Source organism: Salminus brasiliensis, chromosome 10, assembly GCF_030463535.1.
Source record: "Salminus brasiliensis chromosome 10, fSalBra1.hap2, whole genome shotgun sequence".
NCBI lineage: Eukaryota > Metazoa > Chordata > Actinopteri > Characiformes > Bryconidae > Salminus > Salminus brasiliensis.
This window is the reverse complement of record NC_132887.1, coordinates 38,247,472-38,261,567: the sequence shown is the minus strand read 5'-3', so window position 1 is coordinate 38,261,567 and position 14,096 is coordinate 38,247,472. Positions and strand designations below refer to the sequence as shown.

The 14,096-nt window shown below is 43.5% G+C and overlaps 1 protein-coding gene across 7 annotated transcripts in view; it reads left to right on the top strand.

The window, feature by feature from the left end:
- Positions 1 to 14,096, top strand: part of arhgef10 (Rho guanine nucleotide exchange factor (GEF) 10) — a 99,136-nt gene that overhangs the window by 28,418 nt on the left and 56,622 nt on the right. For 5 of the 7 annotated variants that reach the window (XM_072690039.1, XM_072690041.1, XM_072690040.1 and 2 more), the window contains 7 exons: positions 5,633 to 6,028; positions 6,705 to 6,977; positions 9,048 to 9,084; positions 9,561 to 9,649; positions 10,775 to 10,831; positions 12,558 to 12,745; positions 13,552 to 13,668. In XM_072690039.1, the coding sequence (XP_072546140.1) occupies positions 5,633 to 6,028; positions 6,705 to 6,977; positions 9,048 to 9,084; positions 9,561 to 9,649; positions 10,775 to 10,831; positions 12,558 to 12,745; positions 13,552 to 13,668 (1,157 nt within the window). The remainder of the gene's footprint in view (positions 1 to 5,632; positions 6,029 to 6,704; positions 6,978 to 9,047; positions 9,085 to 9,560; positions 9,650 to 10,774; positions 10,832 to 12,557; positions 12,746 to 13,551; positions 13,669 to 14,096) is intronic. The other 2 variants (XM_072690042.1, XM_072690043.1) reach the window with 2 other exon arrangements.

Sequence of the window (14,096 nt, the reverse complement as noted above, 5' to 3'; positions counted from 1 at the left end):
ATGGGCTCGGAGTTGGTTTGTACATGTGTTGTTACGGGGACCCAGTTGGCCTTCCCAAATGGGCCCCATCATTACAGCACACCTTAAACTCATCTAGGCCCCATGTGCCAGTGTACATCCTACACAAGGCTCATGTCTAACACATACTGGGCAAATCACTGACCCTTGTGGGCATGCCTATGTGGAACCAACATGAATCCTGTGGAGAAAACTTCCTGGGCCAACCATTATCTAGGTTGCATGTGACCATGAGAAATTTCCACTAATGAATATTCAGACTCGAACCTTGGCTTAATGATGTGTGCGTATGCATGTGTTGGGTCTTGCCCTATCTTTCCTCTCATTACCAACGATTGAAGCCTGATAACCTTGTAGTTATTTAGTTCTCCATCTTAACCTCACTCTTCCTCTCATTGCCTTTCTTCCGCTCACTCTCTCTTTTTTTCCAGATTAATTCTTTCCTATTCTTTCCGCTGCTACAGGCTGTGAAATACACACCATCTCCAGTGTTGCAGCCTGAGGGAGAAACTCTTCATTTCAAATCTTCTACTGTAATGTCAAGCCTTGACCTAGCCCTAACCTGTCTCCTGATACCTAGGGTAGCCCAATGTGTAGACCACTGCTCAGTGTGATAAACCGCCCCAAGATAAAACATTTGGCCCATCTGCTATGACCTCTGCTCGTCTCCTCAGGCTCTGCACGGTTGCAGTGATTTACTGGGGTGGCGGGCGGTTGATCTTCATTACTCCTCCAGGTTCACCCTCCAGGCTACAAAGTACCCTGTAATCACTGAATGACCTGCCCAAGAAAACACATTAGAGGAAAGGTTACAAGTTCTTTTAGAACCCTTAAGAGTGGTTTTGCTCTTAGTGGTGGTTTACTTTACGTTCCATCATCTGATTGGTAGTGAAAATAAGAGGGCAAAGGACTGATCCTTGAGGGACACAATGTGTGATCGTAGAGGACTTGTGTTTAAATGATAAAATCAATGTTATTGAACTTCCACCTTCAGAACATGATGCATTTGCACAATTGCGAAATATATACGCTATGTGGACAAAAGTATTAAGACACCTGTTCACTCATTATTTATTTATATATATATTTTTATAAAGGATATTAAAGTTTTAAGTAACTTTCTCTACAGTCCATGCAAGGTTTTCCACTAGATTTTAGAGCATTGCTGTGAGGATTTTGATTGCATTCTTCGACAAGAGCATTAGCGGTGACATCATTTCCACAGCAGGCTTGTTTACTACAGCTATGAAGCATCCAGCTAATTGAGGACAACCTCTGTCATGTTTCATGCAACATGTTTTCACATAAGCTGCATTTATCCTATACTATATGGACAAAAGTATTTGGACACTTGCTCATTAATTGTTTCTTCCAAAAGCGTTTATCCTGCTTTTGTTGGAGTGTTGAACTGTCTCTACTGTCAGGGAAGGCTTCCTACTAGATTTTGCTAGAGAATTTCATTGATCATTTCAGGATGTTGAATGATCACCACCCCACCTTATCCCCAACCAACTCCCCAACTCATCCCACTACTGGATCACTGGATGGAGCACCATCCACCATTCCAGAGAGAACCATTTCGCAGCTCCACAGCTCAACGCTGGGGGGGGGATTTACACCCCTCTAGCCATTAGGCAACATGGTGCCAGTAGCTTCATGTTTATCTTCTCCAGAGAGTCCTATTCTACTGAAACTGCTTCTCTGCAGGGACTAGACACACTGTATGCTTGCATGTGCATAGCTGAATTAATTCATTAGAAGCTCGGATGGAGTGTGAAAGCCTGACGTCAGTCATAAAAACAATCGGTGGTTAAGAACATGCCAAGCTGGACCACATAGTACATCAATCATAAACCAACAAAATCAGTTATGAAGTGTGGCTGGATTCCATATCGTCTTCTCAGAAACTCTAATAAAGCAGCGATCCCCGCACTAAATTTAAAACCGGGAGAAATGAAATGTCAGATTAGAACTGGAGCTGGAACTACAGCTGGAGGAATCCCTGGCTGCATTTTTTTTGGTGGGCGCTGGAGAAAGAATGCCTGGTATTTCAGTAAGAAGGACTGCGCCAGCTCTGCATGACTGATTTGTTGACTTTTACAGATAGCTGTTTCCACTGAGGATCATTTCCTGAACAGGCTCGCCAGATTTGACCATTTCCTTTTAAACGAACCTTGACTGCGTAGTTTATGACTTTTAAACCAATTACTCTGCTGTAATAATCCGGAACGTTGTCCGCTGCTTGCTGAAATTATTTTTGTTCTCAGTGTGGAAATAAACTAAAATGGGAGTTTGCTTTAGCTCCTGTAGATGAATGGCTCATGGTCAGCCAGTATAGAAGAAGAACATATCTAGCATCTCTAATGTAATTCCTGCATTTCTGTTGCATGATTCATTGAACTGAGGAAGTCCAAAAGCTTGCCAAGAGGAATTTGTCCTTCTCTCTCGTGCTCCCTGTTCCCTCTCTTCCTCCTGTTCTCCCTCCCTCCCTTTCCAGCAGCTCTCTCGTCCGCTCGATCAAGCTGTCACTCAGCCTTTCAACAGAACAGCAGTGTTTTCCAGCCGCTGTATCTACATGCTCATACAGGTTCTACAGTGTGGCCAGACATGGCAGTTTTGAAGAATGTCAGGTAAAGTGTCGTTGCAGTCACTGTGAAGACCCACAAGACCTCTAAAGGTGTCCTGTGGAATCTGGTAATTGCAAGATGAAGCAGTCAGTCAGACAAGTGGTTCCAGCACATCCAACAAATTCATAATGGAATTAAGACCATGGACGTTTGGAGGCCAGGGCAGTACCACGTTCCACAAACCATTCCTGGGTATTTGGGGTACGTTACCCTGCTAAAAGAGGCCACTGCTATCAGGGACTACCCCTGCGGTACTTGTCAAATTGATGTCAACATATACGTCAGGACCCAGGGTTTCTCAGCAGAACATCGGCAAGAACTTTTTGGCTATTTAGCTTCTTTTCTGCAGTGCATTCTGGGGCCAGAACATCCCCTGGTTAACTAGTGACTAAGGAGAAAAAGCATCCACTTAAATGTGACAGCATTTGGATTCGCTCCAATTTAAAAGGACGAGCCAGTAAACCTAGATGAACCAGTTTGTAAGATATGAGTTGCTACCTAAAAATGAAGCACCCTGTAATTGTGACCATCTGCACCAGCATCTAACCCATACCTGAGCTAATCAAGCTCCTGATCTCTCGGCTTCCTTTTTGTTTTTTTTTTCCAGGCTAGGGATTCTCCTTTAGCAGCGGGAATATGTGGGGGGGAAACTCTTCCCAGTTCCTGTCACAACTTGATTTCCTGACCGCCTAATTCTGCTTCCTTCCACTGTGCACGTTAGTGTTGGCATTGGCAAGTTCCAAAGAGCTCCTTTATAATTTCCCCCAATATAGAGGGCCTGTTGGATTCCACCAGGTTAGGTTTTCCCCAGTGGAGATATCATTTTCCCCACTACAGCTATGAAGCATCCAGATAGTGAGGGATGATGACTGTATATATATTGATTCTGATATATCTGTGATTTTACAGAAGCCTCACTTGTCATAGACTATAGGCAGAAAATATTGGGACATCTGCTCATTCATTCATTGTAATTAAGGGGAATTAAATACAGCTTATCCTGCTTTTGTTGGGGTAACTGTCTCTTCTGTCCAGAGAAGAAGACTTTATACATTTTGGAGCTCGCTTTGAGTATTTAACTGTTTTTAGCAACAAGAGCATTAGTGTGCTCAGAATGTTGGATGATCACCACCCAACCTTATCCCCAACTCCCCACTTCATCTCCAAAATATTGGATGGAGCACCACCATCATCATCATCGTCATCATCATTCCAGAGAACACAGCTCTTCTACTGCTCCACAGCTCAATGCTGGGGGCTTTAAACCCCTCTAGCCCACGCCTGACATTCTATCTTATTAGCAGTACTTCTCTACAGGGACTAGACAAGCTGGAAAAGGCACTAGACATGTACACATCAGTAGCTGAATATAATTCGTTCGAAGGGGTGTCCATAAACATTTGGACATATAGTGTATCCTCTTTAGGTGGCTCTGAGCATTAAAGAAGCTTTAGCTTAATTTTTGCTGTTTTTTGTGTGTGTGTGTGTGTGTGTGTGTGTGTGTGTGTGTGTGTGTGTGTGTGTGTGTGTGTGTGTGTGTCATCCAGATGTGTTTCTCCATTTCATTCAGAAACCTGGATCCACCCTGCAAATTACAGACGTAGCCATTTCAGTTTTTTCTATGTTCCTTGAAGGGTGGTCCACATCGCCAAGGCACTGCTGTAGATAAGTGGTTTCAAAAATAGCTGCTGGCCAGAAGAGGCGGGGGTTGCAGCCAAGTGTTTCTAAGAATAAGAAACTCCTGGATACACACGCATTCCTTCCTGTACTTGAGGCAGGATCTCCCTATACGTTGAGTGGGTCACAAACAAATAGATATTGACTAAAACATACTGGCAGACCTGGGTTTGATTCCCAGCTGGGGCGAGAACACCAGGCTTTTTCAACAAGAGTACTTGGGTGTCTGGATAATGGCAACTATCTAATTCCTTAAAATTAAATGGAACAGTTCTGTTCTATTCCTGTGTATATGCAGTGTGAGGACGGGGACCTATTACAACCCTTTTCTACAAGTTAACACAACTCCCTCAGATTGTAATGAAATGCCTGTGACGTGCTTTAGTCTAAATACCTCAAGGGATAAGCTTTACAGCAGCCTTCACACCCTGTGTAAACAGCCCTGTTCAGAACAGCAGATGTGAGAGTGCTTGTACCTTTAAATGATGATGAGCCACTGCCCACCCCACCAGCTCTTTTTATTAGTCCTGTCCCCTGGCTAGACAAGTTCTTAGACTTTACTTTGTCCTTGTTTACAATAGCTAGCTACTGTTAATAACATGCTTTAGAAGCATTTCAGAGTAATTACGTCTGGGCTGGTGATTGTAAATGAACCTTTTAGTCCTGCACAACCTCACGCCATCCTCTGTCTATACGCCGCCGAACACTGGACACACCATGCCACACAATGGAGCATCATATTGAGAGCACCAATGAACACTACATACGTGAGACTCCGATCTAGTTCAAACTGACTTTACGGTCAAGATAGTTTGTGGTTCTTTTTCAGAAATTGTTTCCCCACTTTGTTGATTTAGCTTCTTCCCAGCAATCGCCTGCAAGGGAGTTTCTTGCGAGCAAGATGTGACCTCGTTAAGTCATACAGAGCCAGCTTACTCAAAGTAAAGATTCTTTTAAGATATTTTAAGATGTAAATCTTTCATTTCATGTCATATTACCAATGTTTATGGTGCCGTTTTGGTTTTAATAGGAACTTGCTAAGGTATTGAACAGTGCTCCTCAGTGCTCAGTACTTAGTTTATGCAGCTTTGGCAGAGATTACAGCCTCCAATCTCCTTGGGCATCATGCCACAAAGTTTGCACACCTGGACTTGGAGATTTTCTGCCCTTCTTCTCTGCAGATCCTATCAAGCTCTGTCAGATTGGATGGGGGCTGTCGGTGGACAGCCATTTTTAGCTCTCTTCAGAGATTTCGCATTCAACATGCTCTAAATAGTTCTCTCACTGCCCCTTTCTTTCCCTCTCTTCAGTGCTAGACGACGAAGAGGAGGGTGAGCAGTTCGAGTTTGATGACAGCTGTGATGAAGCTCCTGAAGCTGACCGCCCTCCCCCGGCTCCTCCTGTGCAGGACTATGGTGCTCCAGACCAATGCGGTGCAGCAGGAGCATCCGTGCCCATTTCTGTGGCTCTGACCAGTCCACGGAATGAACAAGATCATCTAGGCTCTCTGAACAATGCAGAGGCTGATCTGCCACCACCCCCTTTGAACTGTCTCGCTCCAAATGCCCCATTGTGCTCGACTACTGGCCTGCAGAGTGACCTACCTGCTCCTCCCGACTGCCTGGACGGTTCAGTCGCTGATGCAGGACTGGATAGTGACCTGCCTCCACCTCTGGAGTTCGCCTCAGAACCTGCTACTCAGACTGGTAGGATTTGGGATGCTGGAAGATGATGGCTTAGAAGATCTTAAGAAGTGTCTTAATGGTGTTTATATGTACTTTGTTGTTTTGTATGCTTAACATGACTGACTAGTAGCTTTTCTATGATCAACAACAGAAGATGGTTGGTCATCAAAGACAGACTCATTATTTCTTTAGTTTAGTGTCTTTAGCTATTTAGTGATGTATCGAACCTGTAATCGTGAATGGGGTCTTGTACCTTTGGGGTCTTGTACCTTTACCTGACCCTTGGCATGGACCCTGTTTACACCTGGTCACTACACCTGGATTATGGCCAACTCACATAAAACTGCATGTGTGAATGCACCTGTCTCTTCACGACTCATTCCATAACCGAAACTCTGACCAGTACAACCAAACTACCAGTAAAAATTGCTGTGCAGTGAGCAACGTGCTGTATTCAGTCCTACATAGTGATCAGATTTCAGTCTGTGTAAATGCATGTTACACTCTGTAGGCTTAAATCTTATCAGGACACAATCCAGATACAAGTCCCATAAAGTGACCAGGTGTTAACAGGGTCATAGAAACCATGAAATGGTTCCAAACATCTGGTATTTGTCCTGTTAACAGCTGTTGACCATCACATGAATAAAATAAACTGCATTTTAAATCACTTGTATTTTCTTCTTCTTCTTATCAGTAGTGAGCAGCACCTCCACTGTGGCCCAACCCAAGGTCAACCCTTACTCAGTGATTGACATCACCCCCCTCCAGCAGCAGACATCTCATCTCTCCTCTTCTCCATCCAAAGAGAATGAAGGGAATTCCCAGGAAATGCCCAGCAGCCCTGTTGTGCCCTCTGGGTACTCTGTGCCTGTACCCTGCGGCTACGCCACGCCCTCCAATGTGCCCATAATCACACCTGCCTACACCACTCCCGTCATCATCAGGCACCTCTCTGTGGATGAGGATGGTAATGCAACAGAGCTGTTCCCTGCCTTTTTTTTTTTTTTTTTTTTTTTTTTTGGTTGTTTTTCTTTGCCAGTCATTGGAGAATAGGTGATAACCATCACAGTCAGTGTCCTTGCACTGCCATAAACTCTCCCTCTTTCCTGCTTTTTCCTCTTTTCTGACCTCCCTTTCTGAAGTTTTGCTCCGAGGAAGCTGAGGCCAAATATAGCAGGGCTAAAGCTTTGGCTGTGATGAGGTTTTCCTGTTTTCTCCAAAGTGTTCTACTCCTGGCTGTGTGGTTTGAGCATTTAGGTTTAGTAAAGTACATAGTTATAAAAAGGTGTGCAGATTTATTCTTATTATTCCTATTCCTATTGACAGAAGTATTCAGACCTGTGGTAAATTCAGTTGATTGGAACTGATTCAGAAAGAAACACACCTGTCTATGTAAGGTGTCACAGCTGTCAATGCAAATTGGAGCAAAAAACAAACCCTGGGGATTTTTTTTTTGTAAATGGGATTCTTCCCCGTACTAAGTAATCAGACTAAAATGATTTTGGTAAGAGAGATGACCCAAAAACCACAATGGTCATTCTGGCTGAGCTCCAAAGGTCCTTTGTGCAGATGGGAAAAACTTCTAGAGGGTCAACCATCACTGCAGCCCTCCACCAATCTGGGCTTTATGGCCAGACAGAAGCATCTCCTCAGTAAAAGACACATGAAAGCCCCTAAAGAACTCTCAGACTGTGAGAAACCAGATTCTCTGGTCTGATGAAACCAAGATGGAACTGTTTGGCCTCAATTTTAAGCGTCATGTCTGGAAAAAACCAGGCACCGCTCATCTGCCCGATCCCTACAGTGAAGCATGGTGGTGGCAGCATCATGCTGTGGGGGTGTTTTTAACGGCTGGGTTAGGAATACTGGTCATGGTTGAGGGAAAGCTAAATAGAGCAAAGTGTGAAAAAGAGTGATCCAGAGCACTTGGGACCTCTGACCAGGCCGAAGGTTCACATTATATCAAGACAATGATCCTAAGCACAGCCAAGACAACTCTGGGAATGTTCTTGAGTGACCCAGCCAGAGCCCTCACTTGAACCCAATCAAACATCTCTGGAGAGCCCTGAAAATGGCTGTCCATCAACAGTCCTCATCCTTCTGCCCTTCTCTGCAGATCCTCTGAATACGTATGTCAATTTTAGATCTCTGAGGACTTTCCGTATTCCATATGTGTTCCTCTTCAGCGTTTAGGCTGGTCTGGAACGTTCCTCTGTCTGAAAATGTCACTGCGTGGTTTCTGACTGGCCTTTTGACCACACTATGGAATGTTTGGAATATATCCTGAACAAAACCAAGAAAAAGTCTAGTGCTGTTCTGGAGTGGAGTTAAGTCTCGCATGTCCACGTTGCAGCTTTGGGATCAAGGGAAATGATGTTCCACAGTAAAACAGTACATTATCTTGGAAACGGAGATGAGTGGAATAGAGGATATGAGCTCATGCACTAAACAAGCAAGCCTTAATTATATATGAACTCAAATTAGTGTTCTGCTGATGACACACTATACACTATATGGACAAAAGTATTGGGACAGCTGCTCATTCATTGTTTCTTCAGAAATTAAGGGTATTAAAAAGAGTTTAGCTTTTTCTACTGTCTATTCTGTCTCTACTGTCCCGGCTTTCTACTAGATTTTGCTAAAGCATTGCAGTGAGGATTTAATTGCATTCAGCAACAAAAGCATTAGTGAGGTCAGTACTGTATGGAGCACCAACCATCATTCCAGAGAACACAGTTCTTCCACTGCTCCACAGCTCAATGCTGGGGGCTTTACACCCCTCTAGCCCACGCCTGACATTAGGCATGGCAATGGGTGCAGCTTAAAAAAAAACAAAAAAACACTATGCCTTCATTAAAAGGGGTGTGAAACATTTGGATATAAAGTGTATCTTACTTCAAGTGTAATGCTGCCCCCAGGTGGTGGACCTTGGTTACTGAAAGATTACGGATAAAGTGGCTTGTTCAACTTTATTTAAAAATGTTAATATTAATAATAATAATAATAATAATAATAATGGTGTTTTTCTCTCCCACAGTGACCGTAGTGGGGGCGGGGAACAGTTTGACAGACAAGTGAGTGTGATGATTTTTTTTTTGGTCCTTGGTCAGTTGTAGCCATAGCTGGTGCTCCCAACTACAGTTGGTGCTTTCTTTGGATTGGTGTTTGACTACATATTCCAGCCATTCTAGTCCCCTGCAGTTTCCCTGCTCTAATAAACCCAACTGAACTCAAGAAGGACTTTAGATGTATTTTAGGATCATTATCTGTCGATGATTCTCAGGCTAGTCCACAGAGCTGTGCTGTGCTTCACTGGACAACAGGACTGCGGTTCGTGTTACTGCCAGGCCTTTTATATTTATAATTTAGAACTCACCTTTGGGATCTTTTCTGTTGAAATGAATGAATTTGGTTCCTCTGGAATGCTATTTTATGTTCTGGGATTCAACATAACCGTTCCAGTATGTATCTGTAAGCCGTTATCATTCTCAATTATCTGATGGTTCCTTGTCTCCATGTAACTTTCTGTCCTTTTATCATCTTGCTGCAGTGTCTTCAGTGAAGAGTATCCAGTGATAAGGGAGGAAGATGCTTTAACCAAATGGGTTTCTGACCCTGCCAACACAGCCTGGATGGAGAGTAAGGCCCCCCAGTTTTCTCCACAATTCACTCCTTTCCAAAATCCATCCCACAAGCTAGGTCTCCCCATTGCACAATGCTACTGGTGCTGGGAAGGTTAACCCCTTGTACCCTTGTGTGTATTATTCAACTATTAATCCCAATGCAAAAACGGTAGTCAATTACCGGGCAAAATTATATGCTTGAGCATGTCTTGTGGAGTCCCACAGGGTTCTATTTTGGGGCATGTGCAACTGATGTTAGTTAAAGCGGCGATGTAGAGAGTGATGAATTGCGGACTTACATACAGGGTCCAAGTCTAGCATATGCTTCCTCCTAGACATGTTTTTGAAAGTAACAGTGTTTTGTCCCAGATCCACTGATGAGTCAAAACATTATGACCGCAGACTTTTGTGGTGGTGTGGGTACCTACCACCAGTGGTCTGAGGAGGGCTAAACTACAAAACAGGGACAGGGTGCTGGGCACCCAAGGCTCATGGTTGTGCAAGGGCCGAAATACTGTGCTGCTGTGGCACAAGTCAGGTCAGCTAAGCCCTGTTCACCAAACTGGATGATGAAATAATGCAAGCAAGTGGTCAGGTCAGATGAGCCCCGTTTTCTTTGACATCATGTTGATAACTGGGTGCCTGTGGGAGGACTTGCAGGACTTGCTTAAAGGGTCTCCTATAGGCAGCACAGGGCACACTCAGGTGTTTTGTGGAGTGAGCTGTTTTGGTGGCATGTGGAAAACCAACAGCATACTATGCAGGTGGTCGTAATGTTTTGGCTTATAAGTTTATATAACTTAAACATTGAAGTTACTACTGCCCTTATACAGTATGTAAGTCAGGCAGTTCTGTTATATCAGTTCACATGTCTGATACACAAGAGCTGCTTGTGTGTGATGAATGTAGCTCCTGTACTGTAAGAGCTCTGAAGTCTTTGATTTTTCCTTTTTCTGAAGTGAATTCCCAGACCAACTTCCTTCCTCTTCTGCTGAGGAAGTGCTCCTCGGACTGGGCTTTCCTCCAGAGCGGATGTATCCGCTCGCATCATACTGCCTCACGATCAACAACCTCGAACGCGCTTATGCTGCCGTCATCTTTAGAGTCTTGAGGTCTCAGCGCTTGTGTGTTTGTATTGCAGATCCAGACGAAGTTATTTATGATGATGTGCCTAGAGAGAATTCTGGATCCACGACAGGTCAGTGCATCTCATTGCAGCTCTTGTGCTCTTTCTGTTTTCCTTTGTGGAGAATCTCACTTCTGCTTAATTCATGTCTTGACTCTGTAGACCCCTTTTCTCAGCAGTCTGCTCTGCAGAGAAGTGGAAATGGTATGCTAATGTAATAATGCTTATGTGGAAATCTGCTTTGCTTTCTAAAGCAGATCAACAGTAATGCTATTACTTGTGTTGGAATGCTATTACTTGCTTTACTATGATGCATAAGGACTTTTGTTATTGCAAAAGGATCTAGACTCTCAGCCGACAACTAAACTGAGAGTATTGAACATTGAAAGCAAACAATAAGCTCAGATTTTAAAGAGTAATTTGGTGAATAATCAGGTAAACATGATTGATTACTGACCCCAGAATCATCCAAGACATGTGTAGTATTTGATGTGTAGTTTACAATGGGAGGTACTAGGCTAATGTTGCTAATAAACACTGGACTCGGGCTGTCCCCTAACTCATCTTTGTTAAAAACACATCCAATACAACCCTAAATAATAATAAACCCTGGTTTAGAACACAGTATGATTTACTTGAGTCTATTAAAAGCTCACACAAGCTGCAGATCTTCCAGAATGGTGGAAGAAAAAAAATCGGGTGATTTTTAAATTGGCGCTTATTTTCCAATATAGGCTTGCTGATGGTCTCAGTCCAGTGTTTGTTAGCAGCATTAGCCTAGCATCTCTGATTCCAAACTAAAGCCATACTGGCCCGGCTGACCCTTTATGTAAAGTGCTCCTTTTTAGATTAAATAAACACTTATCAGACTCTTAATAACAAATTAACAACATCTTAATAATGGAGCAGAATCTAAACATTCAGTAGATCAAGAGACCTTTCCTAAAGACTTCCACTGAATTCAGCTGTTCTTCACTTTATTTGGAAGTTCAGATCTGTTGATGTTCAACTGGGAAATCACTGATCAGGTCTATTACAGAGCATCTCGCATCCTCAACCAGCTGCTATAGACCTGATACTGACACCAGTAACTGGAACTGGATCTTAACTGGATTAGACTGAGATTAGGAGGACAGGGTGAGGGTTAGGAGGTTGAGGTTAACGTTAGGTTTTACTGGATATGACAGACGAACATTAAAACTGTAAAGCATCAATGTCACGTCTTCAGGATATTTACCTCCGCTTATCCAGATGCTTCACTGCTGCTGCTGCACTGATCAGAAGTTACGGATACTGATGAGTTTATTAATCACCTACAGAGGACCACTCCAAATAAAGTGTTCGCCACATCAGATATCAAAAATGTCTTTGCTGATTTAACTGCATCTGGTCAGTGATCCATTATGTTCATTTGATTTTCTACCAAATTGCTCCTTAAATTTTGGGAACATTTATCTGAAAAGTTTCTGAAGAAATGAAACTGAACAGCTGGCGAAACTGTCCCGTCAGCATCACCAGCTGTAACGGCCTGGCTGTTCCTCGTGACTCTACGCTCAGAATTATTCTAATAATAATATTCAGGCACTGATTTCAGTTTACTTGCATTTTCTCAAAGGGAACAATAAATAGCAGCAATATTGTTACTGCAGTAAAATTACATCAGCAGTAACAACAGCAGAAATTGAACTTTGCAGCTGTAGCACTAGATATTATTTGCTTTCAACTGAACTTAAAATATGAAACCAAGATGTGCATTTTTATGATCTAATATAGAATCATTTGCTTGTTTTATTGTCAGACCCAGATGAAATGATCTACGATGATGTGGAGCTGGGGGAGGAGGGTGGCAGCAGTTCCCTGGATAATGGCTGGAGCTCCAGTGAGTTCGAGAGCTATGAGGAGGGCAGTGATGCTGAGAATGGCCACGCTGAGAACGGCCTCCCCAGTGCCTTCGTCCGCGGACGCCCACCGAGCAAGAAAACACATGTGTGTATACTGCTCATTTTGCCAAACCATGTGGGACTGGGTCTGTGGCTTTAGCAAGAATCGTTGTTACGATTTCTTGCATCCAAATAATATATATTTTATATATAAATATATATGCACAGTCCTCTCAGAATATTATGACCGCCTACCTAATATTATATTCGACCTGTGGGGCACCCCTGTGCTGCTGTTGAGAGGCACTCGATGTGCGAGAAGTACATTCTCAGTACACCTCGACTGTACCACATCCCATGAAGTTAGCAGTTTCCGAGATGCTACCCTTCACCCGCTGTCAGTCAAATCAGAATATTATGACTACCCCTGATTTGGAATGAACTCTGCCCGGGACGTCACAGATGCCATGTGACCGGAATTGCTGTAGCAGAGCGCAAAACCATCTTCATAGGCAAAGGATGTGATTTGAATGGTGTACAAAAGGGCATGATAATAGGGTACCGGGCGAAGGGTGGTTGGAATCTCGAAAACCGTTAACTTTGTGGGGTGTTTTACAGTCTGCATTTTCTGATCTGACTGTGTGTGTGTGTGTGTACGCATATATAAATATAAATATATATATGTACGATGTACAGCTCAGAAGCCTTTATCCTGCAGTGCTTTGCTTACCGTTCATACTCAGGGATTTGTCTCTGTGTATGTATTTGTGTGTGTGTGTGTGTGTGTGTGTGTGTGTGTGTGTGTGTGTGTTTGCACGTGTCTCAAGGTGTGAATATGAATGGAAGCATGGAGGAGTGTGTGTATGTGCGCGAGTGTCTGTGTGAGGTAACTGCCACTCTGCCTCTGCGCAGCTGTCTCAAGATCTGACGCGTTTGAAAGAGCACTATGAGAAAAAGGTGAGAGATCTAATGGCAAACGCAGTGGGGACAGTAGAACTCCAGCAGCTCAGACACAAACATGAGCAGAAGGTAAAAACCCGTAGAGTCCATCCCACCAGCCTAAACCTGACCCCCTAAACCTGTCTTCCTGTCTGTCCAGGTCTTCCTTTCCCTGTTTTAAGACATAGTTGGGGGGGGGGGGTATTCCTATTTTGCACAATTTTCCCCTTAATCCAATGTAATTAATTTGACATGTTTGGTGTCTGAAGCTTCAAACCAAACTGTGTTGTCTGACATGCATTTCTTCTGGTTCTGGAGGGCCAATGTCCAGCTCAGTGTGTTCTTTTTCTTGTGTTGACAGGCCTACTAAACCTAGTATGGAACTAATGAGTTTGCCCAGGTCCTCTTGTTGTCCAGTGGAGCACAATGTCCTCTTATTGAGCCACTTGTTGCGCCAAGCTTTACAGGACTGTGTCTCTATAGGCTCTGATTAAACTTGCAAAAGAAACCACAGACTT